The following is a 19,129-nucleotide window of genomic DNA, read 5'->3' on the forward strand; positions in this document are numbered from 1 at the left end:
TATCACAGCCCTTCTCCAGCAGCTGTGCTCATGTGCTTGCGATACTGCTATTCTGTGAGTTGAGACACAGGTCTCGGGATCGGTGTTTCTTCTTACTGCTGCCTGTCCTGGACACAATACTAGGATAGACTGCTGTTTTAATTATGTGACAGAGGCCATTTAGTACATTCTTGGAAACCCCCTTTAAAGGGAACCTGTCATGTGAAAAATATGCTATTAACCTGCAGGTATGGGGTTAATCTGCAGGTTTCTGCAGTTTCAGTCACCGCTTAGCGAATAGAGAACAGTGCCTGAAACCACACCCTTGACACTGACAACTGCTGCTCTCTATACACTGAGCAGTGATTGAACCCTCGCCGGCATCAGCCCCGTGATTGAATATCGAACGTTACCATGGGGAATAAAGTTAATTTCCTCCCAGCGGCGGGGCCCTAAGTGCAGTAGCCAGGCAGGTTCAGAACACTATTAATCTATAGATTAACTGCATATCTGCAAGTCAACAGCAATTTTTCACTTGATAGGTTCCCTTTCAAGGACGGAAAGCGTCTAGAAACATTCCAACAAGCGCGGTGAGGAGCGATTAAAGGGGTTGTCTCAAGTTCAGAAACGGGCAAGATTACAAAGTACTTGCAAAAACAAGCAACTTTATCATTTAACTCTTATTAAACATCCGCTCAGTTCTAAACAACAGAGGGATTTTGTTTATTTTATAGTGACCAGGTTACCGGCCACCTCGCAGTCTCAGAGTGGCGGGTCACATAGGCAATGAACAAGCGGTGAGAGCAGACCTACGCCCCACAGCAGGACCTACGCCACTCTAATGCTGGCAGCATTCAACCAGCCTCAGTGCACCTGCGCTTCCTTCATGTTGCAGAGGCAAAGCTGCCCCTGCTAGCGCGACTATGGCTCTCGTCTGCAATATTGATCTTCAGGACCTAACGAAGCAGGAAGCCGGTGTGCTCCTGAAGATACATCTTGAGAAAATCCAGTTAATGAACTTCGCATTGTGGTGATATTAGATGGGCAGGTTTTTTTGGTGATGTGTATAGTTTCCCATCACATGACTGCATTACTTCTCTCTCGCTGACAGATCATGTGCTGTACATGGAGCATATCCAGCCCCGCTCATCTCCTTCCCCTAATGTGTCTGTGACTTAAGAAGGCTCAAAGCGTGTGTGCACAGTATGTCCCAAACACAGGTCATGAGAGCACGCTGGAGCCTGCCGATATACGGACATCAGTGCTGACATGTACACTGGGCGACAGCACCAGAATCTGGGAACCAGAGGTCCAGGATCAATACAAAATCCAAGACTGGGTAAGCACAAGGAACACAAGCAGCGCAGAAGGGATCAGGGGAGGAGGAGCGCAGGCGGCACAGGCAACAGACAGATTTATTTCAAATGAACAAAGTGTAGTAAGGATATAAGGCTTAGGGTCACGTTCAGTATTCCACATCAGTATTTATAAACCAAAACCAGCAGTGGAACAATCAGAGGAATAGTATAAGGGTATGTGCCCACGTAGCGTTTTACAAGCGTATTTTATGCGGAATTTCCGCAGCGGAAACGCTTGTAAAACGCTTGGTAATCTGCACCCCATGGTCCCCAATGAGAATCCGTAAGTCCTATGCCCATGCTGCGGATTTTTCCGCAGCGTTTTTGATGCGCTCAAAAATCCACAGCATGTTCATTAATTTTGCGTTTCCACATGCGGAATTTCCTTTGCAATGCAATAAAAAACGCAAGGAAATTCCGCGTGTCGAAAACGCGTGAATTACGCGCGAAAAAAGCATGTGAAACCCGCATGCGTTTTTCCGGGAAAGGACATGCGGAAATGAAGAGCAAATTTTCCGCTTCATTTCCGCAACGTGGGCACATAGGCTAAGAGACACGTCACCACTTCTGTATTTATCACCACTCCTGGTTTTGGCTTACAAATACTGATGTAAAATACTGACCAAATACTGAATGTGTGAACGTGGTCCAACAGTCAGATCCGCAGGCTACATCATGATGTGTGACATGCAGGGCTGTGGAGTCGGAGTTGGTGTCCATTTTGGTGGAGTCGTGATAAAATGAACGGACTCCTAAAATATATAATAAATTGGGTACAGTAGTTCAATGCAGTTTGTGGGGAATATTTTTTCATAAGAATTTGGGAAAGTTATGAAATGTCCTATAAATGTCTGTCCTATTCCTGATCTAAGGGTTTAGACTTTTAGCTGAGATGAATCTGTGCTACAGTAAATTTATCACTTAAACATGAGCCATGTATGAGGGAGTCGGAGGTTAGGCCTGGTGACAGGTGTGGGCCCCAGGACACCTCCGTCTACACTGACCAGACTACCAGGACCGTCAGCGCCTGCCCATGTATCCCCTGCCTGGATGTGGCCCCACCATTTGATTGGGGGCACATCTATGTCCACTATAACACAGCCAGGAGAATTAGGGCTGACCCTCACCCGTAGGACGTCTCCTGCATAGGACGGCCGTACATGTAGGAGAATGTAGGGGGGTGATCCCACCAGTCACACTCAGGCCAGGGGGAGGCATGCAGGGATCCCCCCACTACCTACAAGTATGGGGGCTCCCATATCCCCATAGAGCAGAAGTGATCACAGGGTGATGGCCCATCCATGGGTGAAGGTCCTGTACACACAGTGCGACTGCTGCAGCGGTGACTGGTTTGTAGTCGCACATGCGCACTGCACTTGGAGGCACCGACCGGACGGGTCTCCGGCTCAGCGGGGTTCCCGGTGTCCCCACCACCTGACACCACACTACGGAGGTGCCGTAACTGTGGGATGGAAGTCCAGGGGGGGTCTGAGATGTGTGGGAATGAATCACAGAAGACATCGCTCACCAGACATCGGGCGATATGGTTGTTTATTGTCTGTACACTACATACAGATCGGCAGTCTGTGGCGGGGCCGGGGACTGATCGGCCGGTACACTATACATAACACGGAGACTATGAGGGCAAGAAGGAAGACGGGACCTACCGGACAGGGAAGTGTGCGGTCACCGCGGACGTCCACGGCCTCATATCAGCTCCTGGAGCGGAGAGACGCCGGAGGTCACACTGAGGGACCATGGGATGTGTGGGGGATGTGGACGGCGGGCGCAGAAGCGGTTTGAAAATGGCGCGCAGGAAGCCGGGCCTGGAGCTGGGGAGCGCAGCGCCCGTAACTCATAGCAACCCTTCCCTGTCCGCCCTCCAAGCCGGGTGACGTCTCCTAACGTCTGTCACATGCTCTAATAAACCCCGCCCTTATGTAATGAGAGCAGCGCGGCTCCACCCACGTCCGAGTGCCGCAAAACTGCGCCCATGTGAGGGCAGCACGTGATAGGACGAAGCCTTTGTTTATGGGAGAAGCCAGTGACAGGAAAAGCTCCGCCCCCATAGGAACGGTGACCGTGAAGCCCCGCCCACATACAAGAGAACTGAGTGACGTAGTGAAGCCCCGCCCCGTGCAGGCGGATCTGTCACCTGTGAGCAATGGGCAGAATCGGGCAGGTGTTAAATGTGAGCTCGGGAGGGGGAGGAGCCACAGGACCGGTCGGGCGCGAATTTTTATCGCAGTCACAGCTCTCAGACCCATTGCATGTCTTAGGGCTCGTTCACACCACTGATTTTTTCGAAAAAAAAAACCAGACTGATTACTCGGAGTCGGATCAAAATTGGACTTCTCTTGGTCTAAGGAAAAAAATCATGTGACAGCCCCCTAGACTATCATAGATAAGAGCGTCATCTGTGAGAACCATAGATGGCCCTCGCACAAGAAAAGCGGATGTGTGGACGAGGCCTTATTGTGCCTGGAGCCTGGTTAGCGTCCGCTCCGCTCTCCCGTATGATGGCTATGTGACACCGAGTCCGGGCGGTGTACAATAACCTGCCAGCGCTCGGCCTCTTCACCTGGATGACAGTAATCGTGGAGGGGCTTTTCCTGGGTCTGTGAAAAAAAATCATCCAGCACTCTGATGCCATCCGAGTGCAGTCTGTCCGGGCTGATGGGAGGCGGAGAAACTTTTTTTTGTTGTTTCTCATCCAAGAAAAAACTGATGAAATTCGGACAAAATTCTGACACTGACCAAACTGTGATGAGACTGATAAAAAAACACTGATGACAGCCACACTGATATTCTCATCACTGATGTGTGAACGAGCCCTTATCATGGCAATGTGCAGCCCCCCATCCCCATAAGCCCTAAGGAGCAGACTCCATGAGTGGTGGCAGCGGGATCAGGGGCAGCAGTCACTGCCCTCACGGCTCCACAATTCTAGGAACGTGGTTGGTGACACATCCACAGCATTGGGCTGAGATCACAGAGGGCTTACAGGTGCATCTCACTAAATTAGAATATCATCAAAAAGTTAATTTATTTCAGTTCTTCAATACAAAAAGTGAAACTCATATTATATAGAGTCATTACAGAGTGATCTATTTCAAGTGTTTATTTCTGTTAATGTTGATGATTATGGCTTACAGCCAATGAAAACACAAAAGTCATTATCTCAGTAAATTAGAATTTAGAAAAGGCTTCCTAAGGGTTTAAAAAGGTCCCTTAGTCTGTTTCAGTAGGCTCCACAATCATGGGGAAGACTGCTGAGTTGATAGATGTCCAGAAGCAGTGGCGTACCGCCAATGGCGGCAAGCCACGCGACTGCTATGGGGCCCGTGACGCGAGGGGGCCCCATAGCAGTCCAGGGGAGGACACACCGCCGCCGGTGCAGCTGCTCCCTGCACGCGGCGGGCATGGAGCGATCACTGCAGCTCTGCTGCTGACAGGAGGAAAATGGCAGCAGAGCTGGAGGGATCCATTCTGTGCTTCCTCCTTGACACAGACGCGCGCAGCTTGATGACATCATCATGCAGCGCTCGCCTGGGTCAGGAAGAAAGTTGCCAGCAACTAGGAGGATTCTGCAGGAGAGCATGCTGAGAGGTAAGTTTTTTTTTTTTTTTTTTTTTAACTTAAAACGCTGGGGAGAGGAACAGGAGAATGAGGGGAAGTGGGGAGAGCAATGGTGGAGCTGGGGAGAGCAATGAGGGGGATGGGGAGAGAAATTATGGGGATGATGGGGCTGGGGAGAGCAATGATGGGGATATGGTGCTGGGGAGAGCAATGGTGGGGCTGGGGAGAGCAATGATGGGGCTGGGGAGAGCACTGATGGGGCTAATGGAGCTGGGGAGAGCAATGATGGGGCTGAGGAGATCAATGATGTGGATGGTGGGGCTGGGGAGAGGAATGATGGGGCTGGGGAGAGCAATGATGGGGATGGTGGGGCTCGGGAGAGCAATGATGGGGCTGGGGAGAGCAATGATGGGGCTAATGGAGCTGGGGAGAGCAATGATGGGGCTGAGGAGATCAATGATGTGGATGATGGGGCTGGGGAGAGGAATGATGGGGCTGGGGAGAGCAATGGTGGGGCTGGGGAGAGCAATGATGGGGCTGGGGAGAGCAATGATGGGGCTAATGGAGCTGGGGAGAGCAATTATGGAGCTGAGGAGTTCAATGATGTGGATGGTGGTGCTGGGGAGAGGAATGATGGGGCTGGGGAGAGCAATGATGGGGATGGTGGGGTTGGGGAGAGCAATGATGGAGCTGGGGAGAGCAATTATGGGGATGGTGGGGCTGGGGAGAGAAATGATGGGGCTGATGGAGCTGGAGAGAGCAATGATGGGGATGGTGGGGCTGGGGAAAGCAATGGTGGGGCTGGGGAGAGCAATGATGGGGATGGTGGGGCTGGGGAGAGCAATGATGGGGCTGGGGAAAGCAATGATGGGGATGGTGGGACTGGGGAGAGCAATGATGCGGATGGTGGCAATGGGGAAAGCAATTATGGGGATGGTGAGGCTGGGGAGAGCAATGATGGAGCTGGGGAGAGCAATGATGGGGATGGTGGGGCTGGGGAGAGCAATGATGGGGCTGGGGAAAGCAATAATGGGGATGGTGGGACTGGGGAGAGCAATGATGGGGATGGTGGTAATGGGGAGAGCAATGATGGGGGTGCTAGGAGAGAGCAATGATGGGGGTTTCACTTTGCTTGTACTGCAAAGCCTTGTATATTGTCCGTGTGCACATAGCCTTACAGTTAATTGGGGAGAGTCACAGAGACTGAATAATTTATATTATTGGCCGATGGAGATTATAGTTAATGGGGGGCACAGTGCTGCTTATCACTTTATATTTTGATTACTAAGTGGCTAATAGTATATTAATGGTGGGGTACATATCTGTATTCAGGAGCACAGTGTGGGGGAGACACAAGTATATATACAATATATGTGACCTTGTTATTTTTAGGGATGTACTGATCATTGTGACAAGATGAGTTGTGGCTGGGAGATGTCGACATAAAGGTCTGACCAGATGGAGAAGAAGCAGCAGAAACTGACTCTGATCAGATGAGACGTTAGCGGTAAGTTCCTGGATGTAAATATTATTCTGTATCTGCACTGTGTGACTTGGAGTGATAATGTTATCTGTAAAATCCCTTGGGCTGCATTCTCACATTTGTGTGAAATGTCCGTGTGCTGCCAGAATTTTTTATCGCATGGTCCACGGACTCGTAGAGTTTTATAGATACATAACACATCCATGAAAATCACGGATCTGAGAATGAGATCTGTGAGGGTCAGAGAATGTCCTGTTCTGATTCGATTTTGAGGATTAGAATAGGACATGCTCAATGCATCTGTAAAAGTGGGCAGCACACCGACCCTGCACACAGATGCAGGAATGTAGCCGTATTATGTATAGCATACTCAGTATATAGTGTACTCACTTATTATGTATAGCGCCGTACTTAGTTATATAGTTTCACCTTTTTTTATGTATAACACCCTCCCTTATTATGCATCATCCTCTCTAGCTCTAAGGGGTCACAGTTGGGGGATCATACTGTGTTGGGGTCACCATACTTTGCCCTGGGAGTTGAGGTGGGGTACAGCAGGGACATTATACTGCGGATGTGGAGGAATTCACCATGGGGGTATCATACTGTGTTTGGGGGACACTTTTGTTGGCATGACACTTTATGGGGCAATTAAAGAGGGATCTAGGACTACAGCAGGGGGAAAATTACTATGTAACGGATGGAAAGTTGTGAGATCTGCTCTTGTGTGACCACGACAAGTATTTACTTTTTTTTTGGGGGGGGGGGGGCCCAATTAGAACTTCTGCTATGGGGCCCCATGATTCCTATGTACGCCGCTGTCCAGAAGGCAGTCATTGACACACTCCACAAGGTCCCAGACTCTGGAGGAAGAGTGGAGAGACCACAATCCAATCAGCTTCAGGTCTAGTGTGAAGTTTCCACAATCAGTGATGGTTTGAGGAGCCATGTCATCTGCTGGTGTAGGTCCACTGGGTTTTATCAAGACCAATGTCAGTGCAGCCGTCTACCAGGAAATTGTAGAGCACTTCATGCTTCCCTCTGCCGACAAGTTTTTTGGAGATGGAAATGTCATTCTCCAGTAGGACTTGGCACCTGTCCACACTGCCAAAGGACCAATACCTGGTTTACAAAACAACAGTATCACTGTGCTTGATTGGCCAGCAAACTCGCCTGACCTTAACCCCATAGAGAATCTATTATAGAGAATCTACGGGGTATTGTCAAGAGGAAGATGAGAGACACCAGACCCAACAATGCAGACGAGCTGAAGGCTGCTATCAAAGCAACCTGGGCTTCCATAACACCTCAGCCGTGCCACAGGCTGATCGCCTCCATGCCACGCCGCACTGATGCAGTAATTGATGCAAAAGGAACCCCGACCAAGTACTGAGTGCATTTACTGAACATACATTTCAGTACATTTCGGATTTTAAAAACATTTTTCAAGCTGTTATAAAGTATTCTAATTTACTGAGATAATGACTTTTGTGTTTTCATTGGCTGTAAGCCATAATCATCAACATTAACAGAAATAAACACTTGAAATAGATCACTCTGTTTGTAATGACTCTATATGAGTTTCACTTTTTGTATTGAAGAACTGAAATAAATGAACTTTTTGATAATATTCTAATTTAATGAGATGCAGCTGTAGATGTCCTTCCATCTTCATTCAGAAAACAGAAGATTTTTCACCTGTTTGTCAGCTGTGTGACATCTGCTCTTATCCATCAGCAGTGGCCGTAATGTACAAGAACAAAGTTTCCTGTGTTAATGATGGCAATGGATCCATAAATACTAGACATACTATACAGATGAGCCACATGGGATCTGATATTTTGCCTCTTAGACTTTAATATGATAGAAATTCTTCTGGATTTCAGATGAGACTATCACACAAACAGGTGTAAAAACGGTCACTTTAAAGGGGTTATCCAGGGTTATTTTATTTATTTTTTTTTACTATGGGCCTAAAAAGGCCTGCCTGTCGTGGAGCGCGTCCATTGACATCACGTCGAGAGAGCAGCTTCTCTTCTGCTGAGTTCTGCTGATGGGGCCTTACTGCTTACTGACAGCTATCTTTTTGCTGCCTTCCTCTTGGCAGCCGACTGTCAATCAGCATGATGCCGGCAGCTGCGCCCCGTCCACAGAGCATCCCAGAAGAGGAAGATCTGCTCTGTTGATGTGAAGCAGCAGAATCGCCGGCAAGAGCGGTCAGTGATCGATCTGTGCCGGCAGCGAGTAGAGCAGGCAGGTAGTTAGCAGCTACATGCCTATTCGTTATTAGACCCATAGTAAAAAATAAAATAAAATGGTTCTGGTAATCCCCATTACTGCACATCGAATTACATCTGTTGGTGGGAGCTCAGTTTTCCATGGACAGCACAGTCATGTGAACATAGCCGTAGTGTGTGATCCTAAGGCCACGGCCCCACTATCAGTATTCGGTCAGTATTTTTTCTCAGGAGTGGGAGACAAAACCAGGTGAGGAACAATCAGAGAAAAGGTCTAATAGAAACAAGTCACCAATTCTGCATTTATCACCCACTCCTGGTTTTGGCTCCCACTCCTGAGAAAAAATACTGACCGAATACTGACCAAATACTGATAGTGGGGCCGTGGTCTTACACTGGCTTCCATTCCAGTGTCTGTCATTTACAGCTGTTTTCATACATCTACACTATAAACTGTACATGATCAAATACAGTTTCCTAGGTTCATAATAATCTATATGTATCCACAAAAATCGGATACTCAAATGTTCCATGTAGGATCAGGTTTCTTTTCTTTGCTCCCATAGACTTGAATGGGTGAGTGTCATACAAGAATCGTAAGAAAGCAGTGCATAGGTCAGGGGCTGTCCGATCAAAAATTGTACAACACACATCTAATTTATATACTCGTCCTCACGTGCCCTAGCATAGATGGTGGGACCATTGCGCAGATCTGTCTTGTATCCAGTCTCCAGATGTGATTGTCATTTCAATATAGTAGGAGAATTCGGCACTCAAAAGGTTGCAGTAAATAAGTTTAATTGCCAATCGTTTCAATCCTACATATGGACCTTCATCAGAACCGATTGCGACTTGGAATTTGAATGGTAGTCCATGTATAGCAGCGCTGTAGAACCGCATTGATCGTCGCTGTGCTCATCCTCGCGTTGCGGTTCTACAGTGCTGCTATACGCTGGTTATCATTTACTGTATCCTTTTGAACGCCGAATTCTTCTACTATATTGACCACAGGTTGGAACCCAACTTGGGCACCTCACCTCATCACCAGGAGTGCCATATACATCTTTCGTGATTGTCATATTAGTCACTGTCTATAATATATCCCCTTTCTGCCAAGAACAATTTTCATTTTTACACTTTTTTTTTCCTCCCCTTTCTTTCAGGAAACACATCTTTTTTTCCACATTTATGGCCATTGTCAGGTGCATACACTTAGGAGGTATGTGCCCGATGGTGGCCATTGCCAGGATGGATGCCGAGACATCCCTCCCCCATAGGGGTCCATTGTAAGTAACCATATACTGCATGGGAAAGGTTTCTTTGCAGCGGCCTCTGTATAGGAGCAGTCGGCGGCACTTTCCTATACCCTTACACAAATGGTCAGGGAGAAGCCACATGAACACACTTTTGGCCTCCGTCTGATGAATGTGCGTCTAGGGCAATGTTACCTTAAACGGCGGGAATCGCTCCATATACTGTAGGCCAGGTGCACAGACACATGAGGACTAGTTGTTTTCTCATGGTAAGCATATTGCATGCAGCTTGGTGATACAAGTCTGTATGATGGCACGGCCCACTTACCACACGGCATCGCGGACCCCAAGTGATAAGGCTACGTTCCCACGATGAGTCTTTGGTGAGTTTTTGATGTTGCAGATTTTCTGCAGGATTTCTGCTCCTTTTAGGTAAATTCAGTTAATTGCATTTTTTTTCATTGCTTTTTTTGAGGGCATTTTTATGGTGTTTTTGACTTGGTGGCTTTTGTCTCTTCTTGGTGTCATGTTTTAAATAAAGTTGTTTTTTTTGTTATACTTCCTGGTATTTGGCTTTGATAAAACTTTATCGACACAGTCATGTGGTTTTATGCGGCAATGCTTTAGTGCGGTAGTTTCAGCCGCTGCTCACTATGTACTGAGAGCTGACCGTGCCTCTATGACTGGAAGCCGGAGGAATAAAATTCATTTCCTCCCGGCAGTGGGGCTTTCAGCGCGGGGCCCGCACGGCTTTAGAATACTATTAACCTGCACATTAACCCCACATCTGCAGAGTAATAGGGGTTTTTTAACATGACAGGTTCCGATTAAATATTTCACTAAAGACTTGAAGGTAAGCATTGTTAGTCTAAAAAAAAGAAAATAACATTATTAAAAAGCAACGAAGACTTCACGAAAACGCAAAGCGACGGTTGCGAATCCAGCCGTACTCTGCTATAATAAAGACAGAAACCGAAGTAAAATACACAGATATATTTATAGTGAAATCGGGAAGAAACCCAACAAATGAATTAATGTAAGTAACCCAAAAAGGGAGAAGTAAAATGCAAAACACACTTTTTCAACCAAAAGATTTAATTTTAGCCCCCCCCCCCTCAAAAAAAAAAAAAAAAAAAAAAAAGTAAAAATAACAGCGATAACATTAACCAGTGTTTGAGAACATTTACATTAATAAAAAAACAGTACAATATCCAAATCGCCCACCTTAAATAGCAAGTGAAGGATTTCTGGCGACAGTGTAAAGGACATTACAATTACTGGGGCAAAATCTGTTACAGAAAGATCCACCCAAGTAAATGAGGAGTGTACGGGGGAGAAACACGGAAATAAGCTCCAGGCATCATCTGCTGTCAGTCTGGGAAAAATTCTATTCTGGATTGTCTGACTCAGAAATACCCATTATCAAAGCCACATTAGGAGGGGAGTTAAAAGGGATTCTCCAGGACGATTCTATTTTTCTCTAAAAACGAACCTGCGCCGATCTCTGTTGGCACAGAGAGGTCACAAACTGCTCCTGCCGGTGATTCAGCATCACGTCAGAAACTGCTCCTGCCGGTGATTCAGCATCACGTCACAAACTGCTCCTGCCGGTGATTCAGCATCACGTCACAAACTGCTCCTGCCGGTGATTCAGCATCAAGTCACAAACTGCTCCTGCCAGTGATTCAGCATCAAGTCACAAACTGCTCCTGCCAGCGATTCAGCATCAAGTCACAAACTGCTCCTGCCAGCGATTCAGCATCATGTCACAAACTGCTCCTGCCAGCGATTCAGCATCATGTCACAAACTGCTCCTGCCAGTGATTCAGCATCATGTCACAAACTGCTCCTGCCAGTGATTCAGCATCACGTCACAAACTGCTCCTGCCAGCGATTCAGCATCATGTCACAAACTGCTCCTGCCAGCGATTCAGCATCATGTCACAAACTGCTCCTGCCAGTGATTCAGCATCACGTCACAAACTGCTCCTGCCAGTGATTCAGCATCATGTCACAAACTGCTCCTGCCAGTGATTCAGCATCACGTCACAAACTGCTCCTGCCAGTGATTCAGCATCACGTCACAAACTGCTCCTGCCAGTGATTCAGCATCAAGTCACGTTGGCAGAGCAGCTGCTTCTCTTTAGCTCTGTTGATGGGGCGTGACTGCCGGTGTTATGCTGATTGGCAGTTGTCTCTCCACTGCCTAACTGCGGGGAGCTGGCTGTCAGTCAGCATGATGGTGGCAGTCACACCCTGTGGACAGAGCAGTCCGGCAGTAAGAGCTGCTCTATTGACGTGAAGCGGCAGAATTGCCGGCAGGGGCAATCTGTGATTGCCGAGTAGAACAGGTAGGTAGTTAGAAACTCCCTGCCTGTAAGTTCCTAGCCTCATATAAAAAAAAAAAAAAAAAAAAAAGAGTCCAGGATAACCCCTTTAAAGACTGTTTCCAGTTTTACAGAAAAGTTTTTATAGTGTAGACATGCACAGTAATTAGTTGTTGTCATTAGCTGGAAACTGAGGTGTAACATAAAGCTCATGTCCCCAAAGCAAAATCATCAATAGGGCCGCAAGCGATCACAGGTGTTTAATAGGCTGCTCAAATGGGCCGAAAGGCTGTCTGGGTTCCAGGGCCGGGTGTCACTGCTACCCCTGCACCTATAGTTACACCCATGGCTGGAAATAAACTTTTAATAGAGCAAAAAATAGTTAGAATTGGATGTATCATCTATGAGGCTGGTTTCACATGGCGTGTGCTTGGATCAGAAAACCCGAGTGCCTGGTCTCCGGATCAGAACCTCCTAGACATAGATGTGGCAATCAGCAAAGGTCAGGAGACCTGTAGTCGGGATGGGTTTTCCAATCCGTGCACAAGTGGCCTAATGGAGCCTATTAGAAGACCTCTCCTTGTGGGAGTCCGGACATGGTTTTGCATTATTGTGTGTTTTCCCTGTGGTGGTGCTGTAAGGTCACTGACTATGTGCAGCAGCCAGGTTCACCCAGGATCAGTTACTGTAGGGAGACCCACTGACGGGTTGGCATGGGTTATTTGCGAGAAAGTAGCATGTCGCACAACTGATAAACATTTCTCATAAGAACAACTTCTTCCCTTGTACTTGCCCACTACAGGGGAAACACAAGATTTCATGTGCTTCAGCCAGACATGATGCAAAACCATGGCAAATTAGGGACAGCTTTGCCGGCAAGGTTCCCCGTCACGCAGTACTGAACCATTCTGCACATGTCACCTAAAATCAAAGAGGGACTTTCCAATGCAGATAACATCTTTAATTCTATTTAATTGCATAAAAGCCCTGTGTCCATCACCATCACAGCTCCTGATGAGGAGGTCGCCCTGCTTCGGCCATGGTATCACACAATCTGATAATATAACTCTGCAAAATTGGGCAGATCTTCTTCAGGAGCTCGAGCCAGCGGCACCTGTAATGGAGGCATTATTGCCACAAATCTACCCTACAAATATAAAAACGGAGAATGGACAGAAGATGATGACAGAAGTTTATTTCCTGTGATGATAATGAGAGGAGTTGCGGCCGGATAGAGCAAAATGTACTTTGCTCCTTGCTGACATTTTAACACTGCCATAATTGTAGTCCTGTAATGTGTGTGCAGTGTTCGGGCTACGGACGTCTTCTTTCAGCTTATTTCACTCATCCTCTTTCCTTTCACTTATATGACACTTAAAGTGCTTTTTATTCTTTAAAGGAAAACTCCATGAAAAAACAAACAAACAAACTAGTACACCATGTTATATGGCAGCGATGCACAGTGCGGAGATCCAACACACCCAAGGATTGAAGCCATGAGCCGCATCCTTTAGGTTCTGTAGGTGAATCAGAAAATTCCTTTCAATGCATCCAGCTTTCCTAATGAGATTGTGCAATGCTAGAGAAATACTCCAGGATGTCTTGGATGGTGAATTCCATGGTGATACCGGCTCCGGTGTAACATTTCTCAATCAAACCTTCAAAGTGCTTATACTGGCGGATAAATTCATCTTGCATGGTGTGCCAAACCACCTGGGGAACAGAACAGGCACCACATCACATTGGTAAGGGCACAGCAAAGTCACATACAGGTGCAAATACTAAACTTACACGAAAAAAGAAAAATTCAGGTAGGAGAACAAACCATCACAATATACCGCTATGTGGACAATCGAGCGCTGTACTCGCCATTTTCGTCAGTCCTAAAGACAATGAATGGAGTGGCGGGGTGCTTGGAATATCATGGCTGTGCAGCGAGGAGGAATGTACAGTGGGTACGGAAAGTATTCAGACCCCTTTCCAATTTTCACTCTTTGTTTCATTGCAGCCATTTAGTAAATTCTAAAAAGTTAATTTTTTTTCTCATTAAAGTACACTCTGCATTTCAGTTTTTCTTTTTTAATAAATTTGCAAAAATTTCTATATTTTAGTTATTTTCAGTCAAGATGGGGTGCAGAGTGTACTTTAATGAGAAAAAAATAAACTTTTTAGAATTTACCAAATGACTGCAATGAAACAAAGAGTGAAAAATGTAAAGGGGTCTGAATACTTTCCGTAACCACTGTATACAAAGGGTCCCACAAAAACTAATTTATCACCTATACACAGGATTGATGATAAATGTGAAATCACTAAAGGCCCCCAGCAATTAGACAGTTCTCACCTATCAAGTCATGGATATATTAAATAGCAGGGATTCTAGGAAGCAGGAACGAGTCCGCCATATTGTATGGTAACTGTGCTCAGTGTCTGGTGGCTGACCGTGGCCACTATGATGGAGAAGGTGCGACACTTTCGGCTTCCATGATCATTACTTGAATTCCAGCTTTAGTGTTTCTTTGAATGAGGCTTTATCCACTCACCTGCAGCAGGTTCTCCTCCTCACACAGATGTTTATCCATCTTTTTGTAGAGGTTATCTAGTCCCTTCTTCACCTCCTTTCCCGGATAGTCCTTTATGACTTTCCGCAGTTCTTGCTTGCTGAACGCCAGTTGGTAGCTGACTTCGTCATAGCCGATACCCTGGGCGACACGCGCCTTCACCCCTTCAAAGAAAATCTTTGTAGAAGCAAAGTAAATGCACTAACAATTAGTTGACGACCACAATAACCATCATCAGCACACAAATGCATAGTACTGAATAATGTGAAAATGAGAAGATTTTTTTTTTCAGTGCAAAAAAAACAAACAAGAAATGGAGTCCCAATAGGGCAACTGTAGTGCTGTACGGGGACTAGGCGGGATCAACAGGTAGCACAATTTTATGACGCAACTTCAAGTGTGAACTGTGCAGATTTTGCTGCAGACTTGCAACAGATTACACCTCTCATTCAAAGGGGTGAAATCTGCATCTGAAAGTTGACAAGCTGTCATTTTTAAAATCCACACAGCAGGTCAATTACTGTGCAGAAAAATTGGACATCATGTGAATAAACATTTGTTATAAGCTCAACCACTTCTGAGACAATAACCTGCTGCAGACTGTCAGCATGCACATAGACAGATAAAATCCGCAGCTGTTACTGTACCACAGTGTGTTTCTGATTGTATATGGAGGCGGCAGGGTGTTTAGCAGAATCTGTACAAAAACATTATTGTAAAGGGGGAAGGTGCCGCTCAGTCCCCTCCAGCGTATGAGGCTTGCAGTGCTCGTCTCATCAAAAATGGTTAAAATTGCAAAGTGCTTTAAAAAAAGCAAATAAATTTGCAAGCTACATGTTATTAAATATCCTCTCCGTTCTCAAAACGGATGGAGAGATATTTCATTCTACTGTTTTTTTTTTTGCTCGTTGCCTAGTGTCCGGCCACCACTGCAGTCGATCAGAGAAAGCAGTCCCTTAGGTAATGAGCGCAGAGCTCTTTTCTATAGAGCTTGTAAATGATTCAGTGCCTCTATCCTTCAGCATTAGAGAGCTCACAGTTTGGGCCCTTAAGAACAATCATGCCACAGGTCCAAACTGCCAATCAGGAGCACGCTGCACCCGCAGGAAAGCCAGAGGCCGGGAAGCAGTGCGCTCCTGCAGGCTGAAGAGGACCTCTTTAAAGCTCTTTACTTATGTCATCATACAAAAGTAAAACACAGTGTCCATACCAGGGTGTTCAGTTGCGTGTTTTGGGATGGCGGAATAAACACTTCTTTTGCAACTTAACACCCTGGTATGGACGCTGTCTTTTACTTTTGTATGCTGATATTTCCTCGAGTGGGTTCCTTGAGGATTATGGACGTGTGTCCCTTGCAGTGAGTGATGCTGACCACCTTCTTTCCTGGACTTTACTTCTGTCATGTCTCAAATAGCAACAGTGCAATATCATATCCACCTCCAAGCACGCATCAGGAAATGACCCTTCGAGGAAACCTTACATTTAATTTCTCCAGAGGATGTCCCAGGGAGTGTATGACATAGGACTGCAGATGGTCGTTATATTTCTGCTTGGCCTCTCTCTTTTCTGCTTCCAAACAGGAGATCTTTAATCGTGAAAGAGTAGCAAAGACGTGGTGAAAGTTTTCCATCATGACGACATCTCGAGGAGTCTTCTGGCTTTCAATTGCAACTTTTTCAACTGAAGGAAGATAGAAATGAGAAGATGTTTTCCTTTTTTTAGCTATTGGATGTACAGTATGTGTGTAGAAGCCTTTGCATAACTACTGTATTTCTTGCACACAACTTATTATAACATGCACCGCAGGTTTAGACAGCGAGAAAAAAAGAAAAACATTTACTACTAATTAAATCTTCCCTAATGAGGTCGATCTCACTAATTTTAATGCAATACGGAAGAATAGGGAGGTAATAGTTCTCCTGTTAGTGTTCCTCTGCAGCTTGTGTAATATACACATATAGCTTTACAGCACACAACACTGCTACGCCCACACTGACCTCTGATACACACACTTGTACTCCTCTGCTCTACACTGTATACACTAAAACATTTTAAAGTTCCTTCCAGGCAACTGACGGATGACAAGTTGAAAAGTCCTTCATCTAGTCAGGACCTGTAGCGTCCATGCAGCTTTAGTGACGTGTAGGCGCTGGCAGCTCGCTCTCCTGTCCTGCACCAATTTTACTAGTCAATGTCAGGCTAGAGCAGAGCGCTGTACCGCTGCACACTTCTCTCAGTGATCGTAAAGGACGCTGTGTCAGCCTTCTCCTCGATCACAGGAAGCTGCCTTCAGACTATAATCCACACACTGTTTTTAGCAAGATTTTTTTTCTTGCTACAAAGTCCATCTTCTTTAGTAAAAATAGATGGCAATTAATAGCAATATAACCAATCTATTACATTTTACTATTACTATGCATCTATTATTTTCTTTGCATATGTGTTTGACCAGCAAAGAAATAGGTCTATTATCTGCTTGATATGATTTGGAGTGCAGTAGGTAGGCGCCTTGCTTCCTACATTTAGGATTTTGTGGGTTTTTTTTTCTTCTAAAAAATGTACCATTTATGGAAACTGCTTTAATTAGTTTTGTGTAAGCTTTATCCAAGTCTCCTCGTCTTTCAGCTGATCGAAAGATTGACTCTGCCAGTTCAGCAAACTCTTCAAACCCCGACACAAATGGAAGGATACCGACTTTGCTTTTTTTTGAGATTTTGACGTCTTCCATCTGCTTGATCTGGTTGGTCTAAACAATGATGAGAAGAAGAGAAGTGTCAGTAGATCATCCTATGACAAAATTAAATACCACATGGAAGGAGGGATAACATGGAAAAAAGAAAAACAAAAAATGTATTAGGCAATGACTAGTACTAGTCTTAGCAAGCAGAGTACAGCAGGGGGTCGGTAGGCTCCTTCACCTCCTATGACCATCACCAACGCAGCTACAACTAGAGTTTCTCACCTGTAGAGTCACCTAATGTAATACAGTAAGTAGAATACACAGCATTCATTGCTTCTTTGCATAGAAATTAGATTACTCATCTATATACAGTAAGACTAATACATACATGTAAACATGGAGATAGCCTCTAGTCGCCAATGCAGAGCAAGTTATAAATGGTAAAAGCCATAAAGCAAATAAAAAATGAAACACCAAAGTTGACGTTAATCTGTTGTGTACCCTAAAAACGTATCACTAAAAAGGTCAGCTCTGCACGCAAAATACAAGCCCTCACACAGCTCTACTGCTGTAAAAATAACCACCCCCCACCCCCTTTTTTATTTTTATTTTATTATTCAAAATTTTCCATTTTTTTTACCACTAAAACAAAAAGAAAAAATATTGTCAGGTCACCTAAACTATACAAAGAAACCTGTAAAAATAAAACCTAAAAAACAAATGGCGGAACTCCATTTTTTTTTTTTCATCATTTCACCCCAGTTGGAATTATTTCATTCTGTTTTTCAGTACATTGTGCGTTAAAATGAATGGTGCTACTCAATACTACAACTCGTCCCGCAAAAAAGACAAGCCATCATGGGGCTATTTTGATGGGCAAATAAAAAATGTTATAACTCTTGGCAGAAAGGGAGAGAAAAACTAAAAAGAGCAAAAAAACACAAGTGACAATGGTGGGAAGAGGTTAAACCAAGCAATAAAAATTGTAGAAATCTAAAGAAAACAATCCAAAAAGTGAGGCACTAGCAGAAAACTGGCTACACTTTCCAGCATTAGCCCGGCACACATCTGTCCGTACTCGTACATCCCTAAGCTGAATGTTCCCCTTGGACATTAGTCAGTCTGCCAGAGCATAATCCAGAAGGTCCTACAGGCACACGCTGATACATGGCTCTTCCCACTTACTATGCACTTATCAAAATTCCTTTTCACTGTAACCAGGACGTTGCCGAGTGTAGTGCTGAGGAAGGAGGCAGAGTCCACGTTTTCTGCCGTCCACACGTGGTGGCTCATCTTCACCAGCATATACAGGGAGTTGAAGCTGTCAATCTTGTCTCCCAAAGCGATAAGGTTGTTGAGTTCTGGCTCTATGCAGCGGAAGATGTGCGTCATCATCTGCCGGATCATTTCCTTCCTAGAAAGTAGTCACCAAACCAATGTAAGAAATAAGGTACCAGGAATCAATACCAATATGTAAGAGGACCAACATCATTCACCAAAGTTCAATTTAGGGGTTGGCCTTTATTTCCCTCAGGCCAGCTTTAGATGGCTGTATTACAAGGACTGTGAGGTTAGGACTGACTATGAGCTTGTGGCCAGGGGATCTGCGGTCAAACCAGGCTTTGAGGTTCATGTGCGGACCATAAAATGCAGCCATCTGTACCCGGTATCA

The 19,129-nt window shown here is 45.5% G+C and overlaps 2 protein-coding genes across 10 annotated transcripts in view; both read right to left on the minus strand.

Annotated features, from left to right (window-relative positions):
* CEP135 (centrosomal protein 135) overlaps positions 1-3,264 on the minus strand; it is an 87,272-nt gene extending 84,008 nt beyond the window's left edge. For 2 of the 3 annotated variants that reach the window (XM_073645451.1, XM_073645450.1), the window contains exon 1: positions 3,005-3,264. The gene's annotated coding sequence lies outside the window, so the exon portion shown is untranslated. The remainder of the gene's footprint in view (positions 1-3,004) is intronic. The other variant, XM_073645449.1, reaches the window with a different exon arrangement.
* Positions 3,265-13,391: 10,127 nt separating this feature from the next.
* The window catches only part of EXOC1 (exocyst complex component 1), a 71,472-nt gene continuing 65,734 nt past the window's right edge, over positions 13,392-19,129 (minus strand). For all 7 annotated transcript variants that reach the window (XM_073645454.1, XM_073645452.1, XM_073645453.1 and 4 more), the window contains 5 exons: positions 18,643-18,871; positions 17,340-17,523; positions 16,258-16,457; positions 14,760-14,954; positions 13,392-13,929 (listed from right to left, as the gene is read on the minus strand). In XM_073645454.1, the coding sequence (XP_073501555.1) occupies positions 13,777-13,929; positions 14,760-14,954; positions 16,258-16,457; positions 17,340-17,523; positions 18,643-18,871 (961 nt within the window). In that variant the 3' untranslated portion in view covers positions 13,392-13,776. The remainder of the gene's footprint in view (positions 13,930-14,759; positions 14,955-16,257; positions 16,458-17,339; positions 17,524-18,642; positions 18,872-19,129) is intronic.

The sequence above is a fragment of the Phyllobates terribilis genome, unplaced genomic scaffold, assembly GCF_046119375.1.
Source record: "Phyllobates terribilis strain yellow unplaced genomic scaffold, ASM4611937v1 Scaffold_1__5_contigs__length_1240528914, whole genome shotgun sequence".
NCBI lineage: Eukaryota > Metazoa > Chordata > Amphibia > Anura > Dendrobatidae > Phyllobates > Phyllobates terribilis.